Raw genomic sequence first — 22,867 nt, forward strand, 5'->3', positions numbered from 1 at the left:
TTTAAGAAAAAGAACCCCAGGATCTAAAAAGATCAGAGTAAGAGAATCACAAAAGCTAAATAAGAAGTTTTGTATTTGGTGATGTTCTGAAATTCTGGCTCAGTTTTGTTATGAAATGGAGCCACGTGGGTCCATGTGAGTGAGTCCCTGTGCCTAGGTGTATGATTGACTTTTTCCCTCAAGTGCTTCTAATTTGGGATGTTCTTCACTGTGTGCCCTTTGAGTGTCTCTTGCCTCTGGTTTTTTGTTAGACAAAAATCAGTTTTTAAATGTCAGTTCCAAAGTCTTTTCTGAGCACGGTTAACTTTTATGATTTCATTTATGCCGTGGGTTTTCACCTAAGGGCCATGGTTTCTAGACACTAGGCTCGTTTTTCCCAAGCGATTCTTCTCTTTGCCTGTGTGATGGAGAGATTCATTCTCTTCTCTTTTGCAGTAGAAACTCCGGTTTTGAGCTGGGCACCTGGATGCCCAGAGTAAAGGTTGTACTGCCCACATTTCATTGTAGCTAGGTGTGCCTGTGTGACCAAGTATGAGCCTTCTATTTAGATTAAGCCACAAAATAAGTGGAGCTATCAATTGGCTTTAACAAATATTTAGTGAATAGGTAAAATAAAATACCTTATATAAAAGCTCTGTGTTCTGGTTTAAATTGTGTCCCCCACAAAAAGATATATTAAAGTCTTAACCCCTAGTACCTCAGAATGTGACCTTATTTGGAAAGAGGGTCTTTGCAGATATAATTAAGGTGAGGTTATACCGGAGTAGGGTGGGCTCCTAATCCAATATGATGAGTGTCCTCAGAAGAAGGCAGTCAGGTGAAGACACAGACACACAGTGGGAACATCCTATGAAGATGAAGATTGAAGCAATGCATCTACAAGCCAGGGACCGCCTGCGGCTGCAAGAAGCCAGGTGAGACACATGGAGCTGATTCTCTCTCACAGCCCTTAGAACGAATGTGCCCTGCTGACACCTTGGTTTTGGACTTCCAGTCTCCAGAACCGTGGGATAATAAATACATTTCTGTTGTTTGAAGCCACCCAATTTGTAGTACTTTATTATAGCAGCCCTAGGAAACCAATATACTATGCTTTTGATATTATTTTTAGGATGTTGTGGTTTGAATATTTGTGTCTCCCTCAAATTCCTATGTTGAAACCTAGTCTCTGATGCAATAGTATTAAGAGGTGGGGCCTTTAGGAGGTGCATGAGGGCAGAGCCCTCATGATGGGATTAGTGTTCCTAGAAAAGAGACTTGAGGGAGCTTGTTTGCCCCTTCCAGTATGTGAGGATACAGCAAGAAAGTGCCATCTATGAGGCAGAGAGTGAGCCCTCACTATACACTGAATCTGCTGGCACCTTGATCTTAGACTTTCCAGCCTCCAGAATGGAAAGAAATTTCTGTTGTTTATAAATTACTGAGTCTAAGGTATTTCGTTGTAGCAGCCCCAACAAACTAAGACATGGGGTATTTTAAAAAATGGGTTGAACATTCAGAGACTTCTTAATCTGAGTCCTTAGATATTTGGACTGACTCTGCCTTCTTTTTCCAGGGAAAAAATCTCATTGTATGAAACATAGACATTCTTCATTGCCCCAAAGCCCTTCCAACTTCCTTATGTTTTTATTGCTGGTTTGATGTGCTTGAATGCTAGCCAAAGTATAAGGTGAATGGTAGATGCAAGGACTGGGCGGTTTCCATGGAGACCTCTTGCAGGAGCCTTTCCTTTCTCGGTTCAACAGTTGTCAAGGAAACATCTAGTTTCAATTAAATAAATGTTGGTGGGGTCTGCCAATTTGAGTGTCTCTTGGAAGGGGGATTTGGTTAAACTTCTTAAAGATCATAATAAACAAATTCAGAGCAGAGCCTTTTTAGGTTTCCTTCCAGTTATATTAGGTTTTTCTGTAACTTAGGGATGTTAACTAGTCCTCTGTCTGAAGTGATCAGACTATTTATTCATATGCAGAAAATGTTATTTTTGAGTATTGTGGGGAGGAAAACGGAGGCTCAAAGAAAGAGAGGCCAAAGCCAGGGAGCTGGTGTTACATGGTACCAGCTATACATACATGACTATAATCCATGCTCTTTAGTACGTCCTGCAGGATAAGAGATCCAAAGGGCCTGACCTTTACAAACTGTTTACAGGCTATGGAGTTTGCTGGCCCAGCACTGTGTGTTTATTGCTTCTAGTTAGCTATTGTTGTATCAGTGGCTGGAGTTGGTGATGGTTCACGGAAATAGTGGTGAGAGTACAGATTCTAGATATATGCAATTCTAATAAATGAAACTTCTCTAGTGTTACCTCTATTGTGACGGCCTCCCCATTGTGCTCTTTGTCAAACAGTAAGGTATGGTATATTGCAAAATGCTCATAATACTTTGCAACTCTTCCCATCAAGAGGTAGAGTCTGTTTCTCTATCCTTAGGATCTTGGCTGCCCTGTTGATTTGATCTGACCCTGGAATACAGTAGAAAAGACCTTGTGTGGGTTTTGATCCTAGGCGTGAGGTAGAGCTTCAGTTTCTTGCTGCTTTGGGAACTCTGCCACCTTGTAAAAAAGCCCTGGCTGGCCTCCTGGAGGAAGAGAGACTATGTAGAGGAAAATGAAGGTACCCAGACAACCCAATAGTCAATTGCAGAAGCATAAGTGACCCTCATCTGAGATCAGTGGTGCCTGGCTCGGATCAGTATAATTGTCTAGCTGAACTCAGCCCAAATTACTGACCCCCAGAATTATGAATTAAATAAATGCTGTTGCTTTAAGGCACTTAAGTTTTGGGGTGCTGTGTTACACAGCAGTAGATAATTGATACAGCCAAGTTTGAAAGCTCTGGAATGATCAGGGCTCACCTTTGACCTGTCCTCTATAAAACCCAGGATTCTTAGTAACACAGTCCTGTTAATAACAGAACTTGCCTGTGGCTAATCTAAGCGGAAAAGCAGTTTATTGGCAGGATATTGTGTAGCTACATCTTTCTTCAGGAAGACCGGGGACAAGGCTTGAAAACTGCACAACTAGGGGGCAGTACTGCCGGAACTACAGCCAGATAACCTCACAGAATTGGTAGCTACTGAATATTGGATGCCTCCACCTACACCACCAACATTGCCTGCATTGGACGCCAGGTGTGGGGCTGCTCCTGGAACTGGATGTTGTTCCTGTCACTAGAAAACAATCATCTACTGTTCTTGCTGTTTCACAGCACTCGTTACTGATTCAGATGCCCATGTGCCACATGTTTATAGCCGCGCAATTTGTAATTGCAAAAATAGGGAGCCAGCCCAAATGCCCATCAATCGAGTGGATAAAGAAAATATATCAAAAATATATTTTATATATGTGTGTGTATGTATATGTATATGTGTGTATATATGTGTATATGTATATGTGTGTATATATACACATATACATAGGCACACACATATATATATATACACACACATACATACACTATGGAATACTACTCAGTCATAAAAAGGAATGAAATAATAGCATTTGCAGCAACGTGGATGGAGTTGGAGACTGTTATTCTAAGTGAAGTGACTCAGGAATGGAAAACCGAACATTGTATTTTCTCACTTATAAGTGGGAGCTAAGCTATGAGGATGCAAAGGCATAAGAATGAAACAATGGACTTTGGGGCCTTAGAGGGAGGGGTGGGAGGAGGTGAGGGATAAAAGACTACACATTGGGTACAGTGTACACTGCTCGGGTGATGAGTTCATCAAAATCTCAGAAATCAGCACTGAAGAACTTACCCATGTAACCAAATACCATCTGTTCCCCCAAAGCTATTTAAATAATAATAAAAACAAAAACAAATGCCTGTGTGGGTGGTGTCTGGCAGAGCGTAGGTCTTGTGCCCATACCCTGATTGAAAAGAAATCAGGAAAGTGAGAATCTGACACTTTTAGCTTATTTAGCTGAAAGCAGGTGGAAAATTTCATAAACACTGGCAAGGGGTTCGGATAACAGACAGCCAAAAGAAAAATGGCAAATGTTCATTAGTTTCTATTGTATACTCTGGTTAGCTCAGTTGGTTACAGCACAGTTATGATGAAGCCAGCATTGTGGTTTGTTCTTAAGTTCTATTGAAAGAAAATAGTTCTGAGGTTGTCCCCGTTACACCTGCTCTCTCTCTCACAGATGTGTGCTGATAGCCATTTGTAAGGCCAGGAAATAGTGGGGCCTAACTTGCATCTGTCTCTGGCTGCTAAGGTACAAAGAGTATGTGTCTTTCAGTTGATGGGCCCGGAGACTCCATTCACTGGCATAGTGTGCCACATAAGAGAACTGAATGAATGGTATCTGTGTGAATCTAAGGGGTTGGCTAATTGCGCAGTGAATTTGGTTCATGTAACATTTATAATACAAATTGTTGGGCAGCAAGATCTTTCAATCCAGATGGTTTCTAGTTTTTCAGGATTTCTCTGATAACTTCTCTGAACTCTGAAATTCTTATTTGCAAAACCATCCATATAGGGTTCGTTTAAATATTAGAAATAATACTCATAAAGAGAAAAGCATAATGCCTAGAGGATGTATAATAGATGTTCAATAAATGTTGATCATTTCCCTCAAACTTCTTAGATGCACACACCCCAACCAGATTAGAAAGTCTTTGAGGACACGGCTTGCCCTTTTTGTGTTGAATCTCTCTCAGTTGTTAAGTGAAGACCCAATTCAATTGTTAAAATAATAAATGCACCTCTTGCCTCCCTGACATTCTGGCAGCCTCACTCTGAGGAGGCTGGCCCGGTTCAAAGCTGGCTGCTCCAGGGCACTAAAGCTGGAGAAGGGCCCTTCCACCTTGTTCATAACTGTGGACAGTGAACTGTACTTGGGATAGAGCATCTTGGGAACAATAAGGACCTAGACCCAAGCTCATGCATTGTGGTGGGACTGTCAATTTAGGGGGATGGGTAGATTTTATCAGATCTGTCAGTGGAAAGTTTGGGGAGATGGAATAGTATCTACAGGTGGTTCCAGGTAGGAGGAAGAGATGTACCTGGCTTCTAGGGATGTCCATCCTGGGAAGCATTGCTCAGTGGCAGGAGCTGTAAGAGTAGGGAAGGTTTAGGAATTTGGATATCAGGGAAGTGTCAGCAGGTAGCTGGGGATGAGGTGCAGGACAAAGACAGATGAGAGGAAGACCAAGCCTTAAAGTGATGAGTATCTAGATAGGGAAGAGGATGGATGGGTATAGCTTGGACACAGAAAGGGGATTCAGTCATGGAAGGAGGTCAGTCTGCAATATAATGTGGCTATCAGGTCACAGGAAGGCCAAGAGCAGGAAAGGTTTGGGGCTTGGTTCTGGTTAGTTGAGGCAGAGCCCCTTAGAGGTGTTTGGATTTGCCATGGTGATGCAGGGGACCTGAGTGTGCTGGTTGTCAGGAGATCTTGTTGTTGGGAGAACAGTCATGAACAGGGTAGAAAGGCCCTTCTCCAGCTTTAGTGTGCCTTGGAGCAGGCAGCTTTGAGTAGGGCCAGCTTCTTCAGAGAGAGCTGCCAGAATGTCAGAGAGGCGAGAGGTGCATTTGTTATTTTAACAATTGGATTGGGTCTTCACTGGGAGCTCTACAAAGAAACTAAATTAGTGAAGTCAGATTGCCTATCCCACCAACAATGGATGTTTATGGTATGAGTTTAGCTCTATGCTAGAGAATCTCAATATATTTAGATTTGGGCTCGAGAGAGAGAACTTCAGTGTGATCTGAGACTGAACTTCTATTCACATTCATTCCCCGAGGAAGCATGTTGAGGATCTATGTGTAATATACTGATGTTCCATTTACTTGAAATATCCTGGCTTGCTCTATTCTTCTCACTTAGCCACTCACTTCTCTAAAAAATAAATATGTATATGTGTATGTGCATGTGTGTGCACATGCACATGTAAGTGTGCGTAAAATATAGAATAGACTGAAATCAACAAACTTATAAAAATACCAAATAACCTCAATCTGTAATTTTATTTTTGAAAAGCACTAAAAATGTCAATAAATGAATTGTCTGAAAAACTAATCCTTTGGCTGGTGAGATAAGTCTGAGTTTCCAGAACCAGTTAAAGCTTTATATAATTTGGCAGTACATTTGCGTTCACCTGAGATTTCTCTGCCTCCAGCTGTACAAAAATTCTGTGATATGCAGAGCCTCGAAACCTGGGCCAGAATGCTAAAACTAATTTTCTTTTGTAATCTGAGCTGTAATTGCATTTTAACTCAGTTCTAGTGTGAAGACTGCTTTTGTATGTGTGTGTGTTTACTTCATGTCATTAATTTCTGGCATTTAAGTTAGTGCCTGGCACATAGTCTACCCTCAGTAAATGTTAGTTCTTACTGCCAAGTCTACTGTTCTTTCCTTCTAAACCAGTGGGGTAGATGCTTCCTTTGTGCCTCAGTGGTTCATTCCCTTGCCCTCTTCCCCTCTCCTCACCCTTGAGTTGTTAGATCCTGGTTTTGCCCCAGGCAGGTGCCAACCCCGAGGAACTCCTGACCCTGTGGTGATGCATGCCTGCATGTGTGCAGCCAGCTGGGCAGCTTGGAAAGCCATAGTATTGACTTGCCAAATAAGGACTAGTTTACAAAAGTCATAAGAGATCACTGTCATCAACTGCTATCACTATTATCCTTTCTCTTTCCAAAAAACAATTTAGGTGCATAATAAAAAAATCTGTAGAATTACTCTGTCAAGCCTATGTATGCCCATCAGTTGTGCAAGAACCTCAGTTCCTACTTCTAATGAATGTTATACTGATTATCCCAGACCTTTCTGCCAGCCCCCTAATAGCAGAGGAGAGAATACACTGTGGGAGTCAGGGGCAACCAAAGCAGCTAGTCTGAGTATAGAATTTCTTTGAATTCTCATCTTTAAGAACCATGCGCAGCTGGGCACAGTGGTTCATGACTGTAATCCTAGCACTTCGGGAGGCCAAGGTGGGAGGAACACTCAAGCCCAGAAGCTTGAGGCTAGTCTGGGTAACATAGTGAGACTCCATCTCTTTTTTTTTTTTAAAAGAACCATGCTAATTCTTATTTGATTTCTTTTTTTTTTTTTTTTTTTTTTTTTTTGAGACGGAGTCTTGCTCTGTTGCCCAGGCTGGAGTGCAGTGGCGCAATCTCGGCTCACTGCAAGCTCCGCCTCCTGGGTTCACGCCATTCTCCTGCCTCAGCCTCTCTGAGTAGCTGGGACTACAGGCGCCCGCCACCACGCCCGGCTAATTTTTTTGTATTTTTTAGTAGAGATGGGGTTTCACCGTGGTCTCGATCTGCTGACCTCGTGATCCGCCCGCCTCGGCCTCCCAAAGTGCTGGGATTACAAGCGTGAGCCACCGTGCCCGGCCTTGATTTCTTAACATATCTCTAGATTTTAATATAACCCCCCCAACCAAAGGCTGAGTAAATTTCTGGGAGGATGTGTTGTGTTTCTCTTTGGCTTTCCTTCGTGGAATCAGGTAATTACAAAATGACTTACCTGAGGTTCTATTTCTTGATATCCTATGATCGGGTGGAGTCTCTGATCCTTTAAAATTTTAAACAATTGATTTGTTTGAATAGATTGATAGAGTCACATAATTCAGTATTCAAAGATACAGAACACCATATGTGGGGGTTCTCATCATGCCATGGAGAGTTAAAACACAGGATGCATATGTATTTTATTTCATGAACCTTCCTAGTTGGAAATCAGTGGGATGGGTGCTGTGGGGAATGCAAAGATGATTTTTAAAATGCAGGACTTGCCCTCAAGAAACTTATAGTCTTGTAGGGGAACGTAGCAGGTGTACTGAGAGTCATAGTAAAAAGTAGAAGTGGTATGTACCAAAAGGAGAGGTTGAAACCATAATTTTAGATTTCACCTGTAGAATTCCTTTTTATAGAATCTGTGCATCTCAGAAAAGCCTTGTACTCTATCTTGTCTTGTTACTGAAACACCAGGGGTTTGGTCTAGGTCCTGCTGCTTGCCACACAGAAAGCCAATCACTGAGACAACAAGTATTGCCAAGAAAGAAGGCTTAAATCTGGTGCTGCAGCTGAGGAGATGGGAACTCAGTCTCAAATCCATATCTCTGACTGATTAAAACTAGGGATTTATATAGCAGGGAAGAAATGTAACAATGTGTAAGAAAACATGAACTAAGGAGGGGCAAAGAGGCGTATGGTACAGTGACTGATGAGTTTCAGATCTTTGATACTTTTTTTTGAAAGGTCCTTTTTTGAAAGGTCCTTTCCTGAGGAAGAAACTCAGATAAAAAAAACAAGTTTCAAGCTTTAAGACCAGAAGGGTCAGTTTCTATGTTTATCCAAAACAACTGTCTATGGGACTGTTGGGTTAGTTTCAGTCTGGCTGCTAATTCCAGTACATGAGACCAAGGGAGGTCAGGTGTCTTCTCCACAGTCGCCCAGTTGCACTAGACAGTGCCACCTTCGACAAAGATAGCTAGTTTTAATAAAGCAAATTACTGCTTTGTTCTGTTGCTTAGAAGAAAGAGTACTGCATTTGTGAGTTAAATCTGGGTTTGGTGAGTGGAGACTTTTGAAGCTTTGTTCAGCTGTAACCCAGGGTTCCCCAGTTTTTTGGGTACGTTCTGTGAAAAAAGACCTACCTTGTCTCTACAAAAAATTTTTTTAAAATTAGCTGGGTGCAGTGGCACATGCCTCTTGTCCCAGCTACTCAGGAGGCTGAGGCGGGAGGGTGGTTTAAGCCCAGGAGTTCAAGGCTGCAGTGTGCTTAACTGTTGCACCTTGAGTTCTTGTTTCAAAAAGTTCCATGTAGAAGCACAGTCTTGGAAAAGCAAAAGCCCATTTGGATCCAGAGATGCCGGAGTTGGAGATGAATTTGGTGAACTCTCCTCATTACCATACTAAAAATCCCACCCAGGGGAGCTTATTTGCCATTTTCTATACTATGTATGTAGAAGCATGATTGGTGCCTGCACTCCCTTTACTCCACCTCTGGGTACAATGACTCAGCTAACTAGCCCAATAAAAGCCTTGTTTTCACCTTTGTTTGGGGAGGCACCTTCCTCCTTGCAAGTAATAAAACCCCGTCGTTATATCCTCCTTAGTTGGGGTCATTGGACTGTAACCTGCCAGGTGATTGAACCCACCTATTGTGTGGGTAACAAAATCCTGGTGACCCAAATGGGACTCAAACCCACTTGGATACTTTGTTTTGAAATCATAGCAGATGGAAGGGGAATGGTTCTGGGGTATGTTTATAATATTTCTTGCTGACTTGCGGTTAGGTTGTATTCTTTACAACTTTTCTAATTTTATTTTTAATAGATAATAATGGCCTGGTGTGTTGGCTCTTTTCCGTAATCCCAGCACTTTGGGAGGCCAAGGTAGGCAGATTGCTTGAGTCCAGGAGTTCAAGACCAGCCTGGGCAATGTAGGGAGACCCCCACCTCTACAAAAAACAAAAAGGTAGCCAGGTGTGATGGCACGTGCCTGTAGTCCCAGCTATTTGCAGAGGGCTGAGGCGGGAGGATCACTTGAGCCTGGGAGGTTGAGGCTGCAATGAGCTGTGATTGTGCCACTGCTCTGTAGCCTCGATGACAGCGTGATCCTGTCTAAAAAAATAAATGGATGATATATCCACATGATTCAGAATTGAAGAGGTACAAAATAATAACCAATAAACTCTTTGTCCCCACTGTGTCCTAGCCACCTTGTTTTCTTCCCTGGAGGCATCCAGAAGCCAATTTTGTTAGTTTCAACTTCTGGAGATGGCTTATGAAAACATAAGTAAATGCATCTATATTCAACCCCGTTTTAGAAGAAATGATACCTACTATATCAGCTGCTTTCTGTGCACCTTGCTTTTTTTCTTTTTCACACTTCAGCATGATGATTTTTCTGTATTGGCACATAAAGAGCTTCCTCTTTGTTAGTTGGTGGTTTTTATGGCAGACAACTGAATCCACCCTAGATGGTTAAGCCAAAAAGGGATTCGGATTTTAGGTAACTCATGGAATCCTTTGGTGGGCTGGAGGAACAGGCTAGCATCCGGGTGCCCAGAAACAAAGCCCCAAGACACACATAGTACTAGCATTAAGTGGAAGCCACCTGTGCTGCTGCCTCCACTGAACAGCAGATGCTAGGTATTTGACTTGACTGCAACTGCCTCTACCTCCACTCCTGCACCAGGAAGGCAACCTAGCAGTGACACCTGCAAAAGTAGAAGCTCTGAGCAGAGCCCCTTTCCTTACATTTCTCACTTCTAAAGCAAAGTCTGGTGTGGATGTATCTGATTAGTGGTGACTAGGTGACACATTTGCATCTTACCTTCAATAGAGTCTGGGAATTTTATTCTCAACTTTTAAACTTGGAGGTGGGACTTGTAATAGGTGAAATTTTTGCAAATAGAGAAATAATTTTCAAAATATGATGGACAGTCACAGATATGGCAAATGTCCACTGGAGCTGCTTAGAATTCCATTGTATGGATCAACCACAATTGATTAAACTAATATCTTAGATGGTAGACCTCTAAGTGTTTTCTAGTTTTCTAGTCTGTGACTTAGGCAATACTGTATTAATGACCATATACATGTGTCATTTTGCTAATGTAAAATGGAATATAAATTTCTAGCAGTGGAATTGCTAGATCAAAAGGTAAATTGTAATTCTTGTGGATATTGCCAAATGGTTTCTGGATGCTATACTGATCCTTGCTTCCACTAGTGATGTGCCTGAATTTTTTTTTTTTTTTTGCCCAGAGTCTTTTCCTTTTTTAGATTCCATCTGAGCCAGAGTGGCAGGCTGAGTGTTCCCTGCTACTGGGATGAGTTTTGGGCCTTGGGCCAAGAATGCTGACAAATCAGATCTAGGCCATAACCTATGCCAATATAGACTGTATTTAGCATCTGGACTGGATTTGGCTTATAGTTTATTGTAGTCCTTCTAGCCCTAAATTAAATGGCATCTTGGGGTATCTAAAAGATAATGTTGCTTCCAAAATTGATTTGCAATGTGGGAGTAGCTACATCTTGGATTGTTATGTGTTCACAAATGCATAAAGATGTTTTCAAAGAATGGTTCTAAAGAATTATAACACCTTTTCTCTTTAAAAAAGCAAAATCTTATTTCTAGTGTGTGAACTATTGCATAGATTTTGCCAATATCTGAACTATGGCATCCACTTGCTCTGGTTGGTTGCCATGAAAGTTTATAGTAACATAGGAAGCTCCTGTTTGAAAGCTCCTGAAAAATTTGAACAAATGTATGTAAATGGGTGAAAAATGGGGGCTGAGGAAGAAGGTGAATACATGTGTTTTCTTCTCATGGAAGTGTTCACTATTTTTTATTTAAAAATTTTTTTTTTAGAGACAGGGTCTCACTATGTTTCTCAGGCTGATCTCGGACTCCTGGGCCCAAGTGATCCTCTTGTCTCAGCCTTCCAAGTAGCTGGGACTACAGGCACGGGCCTCCACATCTGGCTGTGTTTGCAGTCTTTAAGTTGGCATTTACCTAGTGCAGTTGATTATTTCAGGAAAATACACTTTCTACATGGCTACTGAGGGTATCTGAAAGGATATAAACTATAGCCCAGGGAAGTAGCATGTTGTTAGGCAGGGGTTAGTAACTCTTTCTGGAAAGGGTCAGTTGGTATTTTAGGCTTTGCAGGCCAAGAAGCAGAATCAAAGATATTACATAGCTAATTCTATAACAAGAGAAAAAATAAACTTCTACAAGCTTTTTATTGACAAAATTCAAAATATAATAACTGAGGACTGTTTTTTTTGGTAATACAGGTCTACTCATAAGAAGAACAGCATTCTTATTTTGGGGATAACATTTTGCTTAATGGTATTCAAAGAATAGTGTTCCCTTTCATCAAATCGATTGCAAATGTTCATCAGTAAATACCATTTATTTTCTCCTTCTGGGCCACAGAAAACCAAGCAGTGGGCTGGATTGACCCATGAGCAGTAGTTTTGCAACCACTGATGTAATGGAAAGACCATGAGCTTCGGACCTGGGTGCATGTAGGTTTGAGTACTGGCTCTGAATTTGTGACCTTGAACATATCACTTAACTTTCTGAGTTGGGAAGGTTTATTTGTGTATAAACTGGGTGTAATGACACCTATCTCATGGAATAAAGATTACCCCCATCCTTGTGATTTTGCATTAGTATTCTAGTTCTGTAGATGCTGATGTAATTTAGCTAGACTTGCCTAGAAAATTAGTATTTAACAGATTTTAAAGCTGACTTTTCAAGGGATAGAACACTCGCATGGTCTTAAAGTACAATGTAAAAACATAGCTTTGCAATGAAGAGATCTGGCAGTCACCACATTAATCAAATGGCCAAGCTTTGCAATCGGTACCAATGGTGGGATGTTCTGACATTGTGTGCCCCTCACTGCTGTGTACCTCTCACTGTATCACAGTATCACCTGTGTGGTGTTCTTGCCAGAAACGTTTGACTTTAATGTAATCACAAGAAAACAGACAAATCCAAAACATGGGATGTTCTGAGGACAACTGGCCTGGATTCTTAAATGATTTAGTGTCATTAAGAACCAAGGGAGATTGTTCTAGATTAGGGGGAGACTAAGGGAAAATAAGATAAAAATGCAGTGCATTAACATTGACTAAATCCTGGATGAGGAAAAGAAAATTCAGATCTGTAGGCATTTTCTGGATAATCGAGGAAATGTGAATGTGGACCATACGTTGTATGTTAGTCCGTTTTCACGCTGCTGATAAAGGCATATCCGAGACTGGGAAGAAAAAGAGGTTTAATTGGACTTACAGTTCCACATGCCTGGGGAGGCCTCAGAATCATGGCGGGAGGCAAAAGGCACTTCTTACATGGTGGTGGCAAGAGAAAAATGAGGAAGAAGCCAAGGCAGAAACGCCTGTAAACCCACCAGATCTCGTGAGACTTGTTCACCATCACAAGAATAGCATGGGAAAGACCGATCCCCATGATTCAATTACCTCCCCCTAAGTCCCTCCCACAACACGTGGGAATTCTGGGAGATACAATTCAAGTTGAGATTTGGGTGGGGACACAGCCAAACCATATCATGTTGTATGATAATATTGTGTTAAAGTTGATTTCCTTGGGTGTGGTGATGATGGTGCAGTGGTGTACGAAAATATCCCTGTTCTTAGAAGGTGAATAGTAAAGTACTTAGGGGTGGTGTGTCATGAGGTGTGTCTGTAACCCACTTTTCAGATGGTTTGGCAAAATGAGAGGGAAGGAGGGAGGGAGAGAGAGGATGTGTGTGAGTGTGTGTGTATGTAGAATAGGTGATTCTGTGCATTGCTGCTCAGTTCTTAGCATAGCACTCAGCACATTGCTTTTGATAGGGAGGTGCCCAATCAAAACTTGTTAAACTAACAAGTACTTTAAGGTTTTGGTAGGATTCTCTGAAATCACACCTCAGCACTGCCTGTCTGCCCTCTCTTTAGCAGTGTTGTTTGGCTTAGGCATATACTATAATGCCTAATGTTGGGTAATCAGATATGGGGGTTCATGTTTTCTTGAGTAGCTCACCCATGTCCCTCTGGACTGAAAATCTCTCTTCAATGTTAAAGTATAAATGAATGGGAAAGGAAAACCCAGCATAGAGGTTGACCGGCGTGTTCAGCTGTTCCCTGAGAGGCTGAGGTACAATTTGTAAGCATGTACTTCAGATTCTCTTTTGTATTTCTGTTGCTGAGTTTGCCCGCTTGGGCAGGGTTGACACCCCCTGGGGCTGTGCTGAGTAGAAGGAGGTGCATCTCTGGAGTTCTGACTGGCTGGAGCATCACTGAAGTATTCTCCTGGGCTATGAGGGCTAGGGCCAGGATAAAGAATGGCAGATGCCTTTCCTTACGCCTTGACCCTAACTGGTACCCTCTTAGCTGAGCAGGAAGGGAACAGAGAAATTAATATTCTCTTATATTCCTGCAGGAACTCTTATGGCTATATGGTGTGAGATGACTAAAGCCAATTTAGCAGCTACTTGTAAAAGTAATACAAGAGGAGGGGAAGAAGAAAGATTCTGCCGCAACAGGCTGTGAAGACTAATTCAACATTCATTTATTGAGCTACTGAGCATATAGCAGGCATAGTAAAGTATGAGTACCCGGGGGATACAAATAATAAGAATATACCCTCGCCTTCTGCTGGGTACTTGGGGCATAGGGAAAGGAGATGGGCTACAGTGGAGATAATTATCAAAATACCAATTGTGCTGTGTTGCAAGGCTAGGGATGTGATAGAAAGCTAGTAAAAAGTGTTGTGGGAATGCAGAGAACATGCCATGTGGAATTGACTACAGTTTCAAAGATAAGGTTGGTCTTGAGGTGACTTGAAGAATGAGCCTGGCAGGCAAAGAAATGGGCATCTGGTGTGACTAAAGTCTTAATTAGCTGCAGGGTGGGGAGGAGAGAGACATGACGATGTTGGAAAGGTAGTTTGGGCCAGACAGGAGGGCCTCAGAAGCCATGCTTGGTTTCACAGGAAGGGCATGAAGAGTCCTGGAAGCCCTTTGAAGTTGGAGGGTGATGTGGTTTTGATAAGAGGTCACGGAGGGAATGTAGAAGCTGGTGTGTGAAGGTGGGTGAGTCTGGAGACAGGACTTGAAACAGTCGAGGCGAGAGCAAAGAATCTGGATTTTGCTAGCTGCAGCAGAGGGAGAGTAGAAAATGGGGTGCTCTTGGAGAATTCTTCCAGCCCCTCCCACTAGGAGTTTTTACATTTTCAAATCTTTCTAAGGAAACCTTTAATAATACTCGAGAGAAGCTTATTTAAACCTTTGAACAGTTCTGAAAATGTATTACATTTCAGCCAGGAAAGAAAGTATTATTTCAGGCAAACTGGAACATGTGTAGACTGGTTACTCAGCATAGTCGCCTAATCTTACAGAATTAGGTAGGAGGGAAGCTGTGTTAGTGGCCTTCAACCTTCTTCCAGAACTTTGTTCAGATTTCTCCCAAATGGTCGGTGAATTTTTCTGATTTGTATCCAGCATCCCAGCCATTTAGTGTACATCTGTAAGCTGTAAGGAAGTTGATTTAATCTATTCCTTTTTTTCATCTCTTGCCTTCCACCTGCGAAAACACTACTCCATAGGTTCTTATTCTGTATTAGGAATTTGCACAATGTGTAACCTAAGATGGATCCAGCTGGGAGTTGGATCCAGCTGGGAGTGTTACAGGTTTAGAGTTTAGACTAAAGAAGAGGAGTGGAATCTTTTCATTTTTTTCCCCTTTATTTTGAGGAAAGCCCAGTGATTTGGACTGTTTGAAGGATCAATCATATAAAATATCTCTACTAATTGAGTATCTGGGATAAACTTTTTTTTTCACCTTATTTTCTTTAGATACCATTAAACATTTCTACCCACAACTTACAGCTTTTCCATGGAGATTTTAAACTTAGAAAACTTTGAACCTTGATGAATGCAAAAAACCTTTCAGAACTAACCTTTTTTTTTTGATTCAGAAGTCCATGTGTAAGTTCCAAAGGTTTATAATTCTTTTCTCTTCCTTGAGGCTTGACTATTTCAGAATGTTCTTGGTATGTCTCTTGGAGGTTTGGTGTACAAAGAGCAAGGAAAGTAACCTATGGGCTTAACTCACTTATGTGTATATATTCTACTTTGGCTCCAAAGCAATGATTCTAGTGGTGATATGGGACCAAGGGACAGATTTCAAGGTAAATAAGGCCGTTTACTAATGTCAGATTAAGGTATTAGTCTTCAAGTACCATAAATGTTTTACCAGCAATTTCAGTTACCTGTAGTAAAGAGCTTTCCAGTTCGATGTGGTAGTTATGGTAAAGGAGCAACTGAAAGTTAACTTGATAGTAGATTAACACTCACTGAAAATATAGTTGTTATTTTTTCACATACCAAGGATTACAATTTCTTTTTTTTCCTATTTTTAAAATAGAGACGGGGTCTTGCTATGTTGCCCAGGCTAGTCTTGAACTCCTGGCCTCAAGCGATCTTCCTTGAGGCCTCCCAAAGCGCTGAGGTTATAGGCGTGAGCCATTGTGCCCAGCCTACAATTTCTTAATATTAGGAGTTATTCTGCAAGACAACTATCTCAGCGTTGGAACTACACTAATGTTGTTGGTGTGTTTTTTTCCTTGTGTGGGATAGTCTGTATCTTAAGATTTGTAATGTATATATTCACAGTAAGGGCTACATTATAAAATTCAGGGACATTTTATTTTTGAGGGTAGGTTTCATTCACTAGATTGAGAATTTGTTGACTGTATTTTGGGTGCCTATCCTTATGCTAGGAGATGAATGGAAGTTGCCCCCTGTCATTGAAGAGAAGACATTTTAATGGGAGGCAGAGATAAACAGATGATAATTAATTATAATGTGATACATTTGGAAATAGTCACAAAAAACTTGAATATGGAGATTTTCAAAAGTACAGAGAATAGGATATTGAACCCTCATGAACCCATTACCAAACTTCAACAATTACTAACTCTTGGTTGTGCTTGTTTTACCCATATGCCCCACCTCCTCCCTTCCCCCTTTTATTTTGAAGCAAGTCTAAGACACTGTATCAGTGTGATGGACATTAATAGATACTTGGATAGAGTACTCTGAGAATACACTGGGAAAACATATTGTATCGGGACGCGGAAAGGAGCTACAGAAAAGTAACATTTGCCTTCAATCTAGGTGGGGAGGAGGATGTCGTTGTTCCAGGTGATGGGATGGAAACTGACCATTATTGCAATATCTTGAAAAATGTGTATATAGAACTTTTTTGTTCCTCTGAACTGAGCACCCAAGATGTAATTTCCAAGATTAGGAAATTGTTTTGCCTGAGGACTTTATAAAAATAATTAATTCACTTTTAATTTAGATAAACTAGAATAATCCATGAATAGTGGTAATGACTAATCTGTTCTCTTTTCACCCCAGTGACTTTCTAGACTTTGAACATTAGAATCCACTCCCTGAAAAAGTCACTCTCCTTTGTAACTAGAGCAACAGCTATCCTTTGTCACCTTTATTTTTCTCTTTGGAAGAGGAGAAATAATCAGTGGCTCACTTCTGAAACATCATGAGTAGGTAGAATTTAGTAATCTGAATAAAAAACCTCCCTGTAAACTAAAGGAAGAGGAAATTGACCAGTGGGCACACATAAGTTCTTAAGGGACTTTTTTGGTTAGCCACTAGGTGAAATCCTTGAGATTTCATCATGTATGTTGTCTCATTTTCCTGTTGTGAAATTGGGTGTTCAGCATTGTTTTTCTTGTCTGTTCTCAGATCACAGAACTGTGTGGTGCAAAGCGGGTTGGTTATTTTGGTCCAACACAGTTTTACATTGCCCTGAAATTAATTGCTGCAGCACAATCTGGCCTCCCGGTGCGGATAGAGAGTATTAAATGTGGTGAGTATCTCACATTTGTATGTTTTATTGTCCATGGCGAGTTTCTCATTTATGAGAGCCATTTTTAATGGGTTTAAACTTTTGTGGAATTTCTCCTTGCTTCCTCCAACTCTTGTGCAAAACAAAATAAGAAAACTTAGCAGGTAGGTAGCTTAGTTTCTTTCTTTTTTAAATGGGGAAAATTCCGAGAGTAACCTGAGATTAGTTCATTTTAACTGATTTGCAGTTAAAATAGCTTTTATTCTTTAGCAGGATGAGATTGGGCCAGGAATTCTAGAGCCTGTGGCAAATAATCACGTTGAGTTTAATTTTCCACTTGAGGTATCTATAATGTTATTGAAGGCTCTGTTAGGGATTAGGGGAGGAGTAACAAGGGAGTTTGAGTGGAACTATGCCTTTTCTTTTTTCCATCCCTGCCAGTGCTCAGCCTTTAATTCTCAGTTTCCAAAGCGCTATTCTGATGCTAGTAAGTACTTGGGTGCTACCAAAGTTTTGGCAGAATGAATTTATCTTCTTAAGGTTCTGATTTAATATTTTCTCATCTTGCCATCCCTGCCCTCAACCCACTATATGCTTGAGCACTTTCTACAATTTAAACAAAAAGCAAAGCCCCCAACTATTAGCAGTATTTCTGTTGCCTCAGGATTGGTTTTAAAAATCACCTTTAAAAAAGGTGATTATTCAAGGGGTGTGCCAAGGTCCTCTGAAAATTCACTTTGATACAGATTACTTTCATATGTCCATACAGGTATGTAGGAATTTTTCTTCTTTTTCTCATTCTGAGGTTAAAAACCTCTTAACTGTTCATGCCTGTCCTGTGAAGTCTCTGATAGACATACAAGTGGATTCAGGATTTATGGTGAGCCCATGGAAACCTCCTAGGACAATCCAAATGGCTGAGAAGATTGCCATAGATGGCTGGCTATGGAAGACCAGTACCTTCACACTAACCATCAGGAGGTGGCAGTCATCACGCGAATCTTTATCAGGGGGCTAGCTTGTGCCAGACACTTTCATTTAATCCTCATGACACCCTACTAAATTTGGTACTTGTGTCAGTTTGCATTGCTTAGGATAAGCTGCGATAACAAATGTCACAATCTCAGTGCCTCAACAAGACAGAGGTTCATTTTCCACTTTGCAGTGGGTCAGGGTGACCCTCTAGGGCAGCTGCCCTCTATGTGGTGACCATGTGATCCCGGCTGCTTCATCTTGTGGCACCTCCAACACAACACCTGTTTCCATAATCGCCACACCAGGGAAAGAGTATCTCACCTTAGCGGTTAAATGCTTTGGCCCAGACATGACTGAAGTTATTGCTGCCCACACTGCGTTGGCCAGAACTTGTCACATTAATCCGCTTCAACGCAGGGCAGGTGGGAGAACACAATTCTCTCCTGTGCCTGCAAGGAGAGGACAACTGTGAGTCTCTACTGTGGCTGCACACTGCAAGTCTCTACTATGGTTATGGCTGCACACTGCAGGTCTCTACTGTGGTTATGGCTGCACACTGCAGGTCTCTGCTATGGTGCTGCCGTTGTTTCTATCTTACAAGTATGGAAATTTGAACTTTAGGGAGGTTGAGTAACTTACCTAAGAACATAAGGTTAGTAGAATTCGGAGCCAGGATCTACTTCTGGTCCCCATGCTCTTAATTTCTATGCAAAATAGCCTTGTCTCAATTTTTCCTGTTTAGTAAGATGCTGACAGTAATCTGTTATGGAATATTTTCTGAATGGGAAAAATATTGGACTCGAAAGGCATCCCTTGGTATGACAGAATTTGGTTCTTTGAAATAGGTTTCTTGATGGAGTGTCATTTGACAGGCAGGCCTAGTATTCATTGCTGCAAGGCATAGCGGTTATTTGCTTTGATTAGTTGAAAGTTGCATCACGCTGAATTTGGATTTGTGGTAGGCACTGATAGTTTTTATTCCATTGTAAATGATCATTAAGCTTTCTTATAGTATCTTCCAATTTTATCTTCTGGAAAAGTTAGAGCTGCTTTATTGTATACAGAATAAATTTTTGACGCCTTTGTTACTTATTTTAAGTTAGACCTAAGTCTTTTACCTGATTTGTGCCCAGATTGACAGTTTAATTTCCTGAGGGCAGGGAGCAGGATTGTTGAAGTTATCATTTGCGTAAAGGATTAACAGTTTATCACAAATATAAGGCTTTCTCAGTTTTGTTTTATAAACCTGGTTGCTGCCTTTTACCTCTGAGGGTTTATATATGCCCAGAGTTAATTCTGAATTATTTTCCTTCACCACTCCCTACTAATCCATTTAAAGATTGATTAAATAAAAATTATTTGCAGTTAGCATATGTTGAATAAGAATTAGGGCAAGATTGGGCCAAACTTTGAGCTGCCACTTAGAATTTTCCGGTTTGTTGCTTGAAATCTATTAGCTTAATGCTTGATGACACAAATCTTGAAGGCCAAAGAGATCACTCTGTGAGAACCTAATCTGAAAGGCTGTGCTAGCCCTGTCACACCCAGGGCGTCATACCCAGGGAGTTGTGGGTGGATACCCTTATGTCATGAATAACATGCACCTGTGTGTATGTGCGTGACCCTCTAATCCCTAGTCCTTCCCATTTCGGTAAATGCCACCACCATCCTCAGCTGCACAAGCCAGAAACCCAGCAGCCACCCTGGATTCCTCCTTTTCCCTCACTCCTTAATAGAATCCATCAAAAGTCCTAGCAATGTGGCTCCAAACTTACTCCCTGTTGCCTCTATCTCTTTGTCCCTACTAGACCAGGCAATCTTCAACTACTTACCTGGATACCACAGTGGATTGACATCCTAGCCCCTCCTCTCTTCTCTAGTGTGATCTCTCTTTTCCCACTGGTTTTTTGTTTGTTTGTTTTTTGACAGAGACTCGCTCTGTCACCTAGGCTGGAGTGCAGTGGCACAATCACAGCTCACTGCAGCCTTGACCTCCTGGCTGCAAGGGATCCTCCAACCTCAGCGCCCCAAGTAGCTGGGACTACAGGCATGCACCACCACTCCCTACTAATCCTACTAATTTTTGTATTTTTTGTAGAGATGGGGTTTTGCCATGTTACCCAGGCTGGTCTTGAACTCCTGAGCTCAAGTGATTGGCCCGCCTCAGCCTCCCAACTTTTTTTTTTGAGACAGGGCCTCACTCTGTCACCCAGGCTGGAGTGCAGTGGTATGATCACGGCTTATTACAGCCTCTGCTTCCCAGGCTCAAATGATCCTCCTGCGTAGCGGAGACTACAGGCATACATCACCATGCCTGGCTAGTATATATGTCTTTTTGTAGAGATGGGGGTCTTGTTATGTTTCCCAGGCTGATCTCAAACTGCTGAGCTCAAGTGACTCTCCTGCATCAGCCTCCCAAAGTGCTGGGATTATAGGCATGAGCCACCATACCCAGCCTCTTTTCCTACTTTTGAAAGTGTGATCTTTTCAAAATACACAGCAGATTATTCCATCCTCTTCCTTTAAACCCTCCAGTAGTTTGCTTGTTGTATTTTGTAAAACATTCAAAGTCCCTACACTGATCTGTAACACCCTACACAATCTAGTTCTTGCCTACTTTTCCATCCTCATCTCAAACCTCAAACCCTTGCTCACTACCTGTTCCCCAGTCTCAGTGGCCTTCTAGCCATTTCTGGGTGACCTCTTTCCTGCTGCAGGCCATATGCCCATTTTATCTTGCGGTCTTGGGTTCCTAGGGATCTGTTTTTCCTTTCTGCTTCCCCTGGCTGGCTCCTTCCCAACCTTCAGGATTCAGAGTCTGTCCCTACTATCCTACCTAAAGTAGTTCTGTCAGATTCATTAATTCATGAAGGAACCAGCATATGGTAAAACTGGCTCAAGAAAGTATAGAGAGTCAGATTTATTTATAGTCATAGAAAGAAAGGATGCTGGAATAGAATTGCTAAATTAGGTATAAAGCTAATTAACGCCTTACGGGTAATACAAGTGCAACTTGGCTATTGTCCTTTTTTCTAAGATGAAGGTATTTGCATTGCCGTCAGACAAGAATTACTTGTTAGCTAACAGTTTTTTCCAAGTTAATATATACCCTTTTAGGATTATCAAATGCCCAACCAAGAGTAAACAGTAACTCAGAGCAGAAGTCCATATCCCTAGGAAGTGAGGTGATCCTTGGGTGGGCCTGCTGGGTAATGCTTCTGCAGGGCAATCTCCTCCCCACTTTGTTCTTTCCCAGTATCTGTTTCCTGATAGCACTTAGCAGAGTTTGCAAATATTCCTTACTGGTTTCACTATTTTTTTGTCTGTCTTCCTCACTTGTCCAGCTTGTGTAAGGGGGAGGGAAGAGGATCTGACACCCCTTGCACTGTGGGGCATTATAGGCACTCAGTGTGTATTGGTTGAATGAATGAATGAAGAGATGCATGTCCACGCATGAGGAGGGTGTCTTAATCATCTGCCACTCTTTAATCTAAAACGATTGGAATTCAGATTCTCCTGGAACTCCAGAGGAGTTTTTACAGAAGTCATCTCAGTCTGCATATCATCTTTCTTAGGCACTGATTCTCAACCTTGTCTGCACTAGAGAACCACCTGGAGAGCTTTAAATATAAAATTAAAAAATACAGATGCCTGGGTCCATCTCCAGAAATTCTAATTTCATATATCAGCAGTCCAGTCTGAGCATCAGGATTTTTAACAGCTCTCCAGGTGATTCTCGTATGGAGACATGTTTAAGAATAAAAGCTGCATCAAGCATTTTCAAGAGCTTTGCTTAAACTGTGTGTGTGTGTGTGTGTGTGTGTGTGTGTATAGTTACAGTAGCTGCATCTGAACTAGGGTGCTGCATGACACAGGGCACATGATTTAAGGGGGCACTTACTGTCAGGGCAAGTGCCAACTCTACATTTACACCACCCTGAGAGTGTGTGCCTCCTTAAATGTTGGCACTAGGTATCTCTCTAGCCCCACCCTAGTCTGAGTTGGGGTTAAACAGATGGCAAAACAGCTAGGGCAGAAGGAAAGAAGGTGAAAATTAAGGACTGGTAGAGAATTTCTGATGAGGAAATCATGTGGTGAACATTTGCCCTGGGACCTGCTGTTACCTTTCTTTCCAGGGTCTGAAGTTGAGCACGTGTGAGGACTGAGGGAAGGTTAGGCAGAACCTAGAGTAGGGTTTCTCATCATTTTTGTGCCAGGAGCCCCTTTGGCAGTCTGAAGCCTGTGGGCCCTTTCTCAGAGTTATGTTTTAAATGCAACAAAGACATGGGATTATAATGGAAACCAATTATACCGAAATAATCACTAAAATAGTTAAATTGTTATATAACAACATACATGCTTCTAGGCCTGGCATGGTTTCTCATGCCTGTAATCCCAGCACTTTGGGAGGCCGAGGTGGGCAGATCACTTGAGGCCAGGAGTTCGAGACCAGCCCGGCTAACGTGGTGAAACCTTGTCTCTACTAAGTTCAAGACCAGCCCGGCCAGGATGGTGGAACCTTGTCTCTACCAAAAATACAA

The 22,867-nt window shown here is 41.7% G+C and overlaps 1 protein-coding gene across 5 annotated transcripts in view; it reads left to right on the plus strand.

Annotated features, from left to right (window-relative positions):
• REPS2 (RALBP1 associated Eps domain containing 2) overlaps nt 1-22,867 on the plus strand; it is a 202,563-nt gene that overhangs the window by 39,962 nt on the left and 139,734 nt on the right. For all 5 annotated transcript variants that reach the window (XM_003261098.4, XM_012500875.2, XM_030806746.1 and 2 more), the window contains exon 2: nt 17,249-17,372. In XM_003261098.4, coding sequence (XP_003261146.2) covers nt 17,249-17,372 — 124 coding nt within the window. The remainder of the gene's footprint in view (nt 1-17,248; nt 17,373-22,867) is intronic.

The sequence above is a fragment of the Nomascus leucogenys genome, chromosome X (assembly GCF_006542625.1).
Source record: "Nomascus leucogenys isolate Asia chromosome X, Asia_NLE_v1, whole genome shotgun sequence".
In the NCBI taxonomy this organism is placed as follows: Eukaryota; Metazoa; Chordata; class Mammalia; order Primates; family Hylobatidae; genus Nomascus; species Nomascus leucogenys.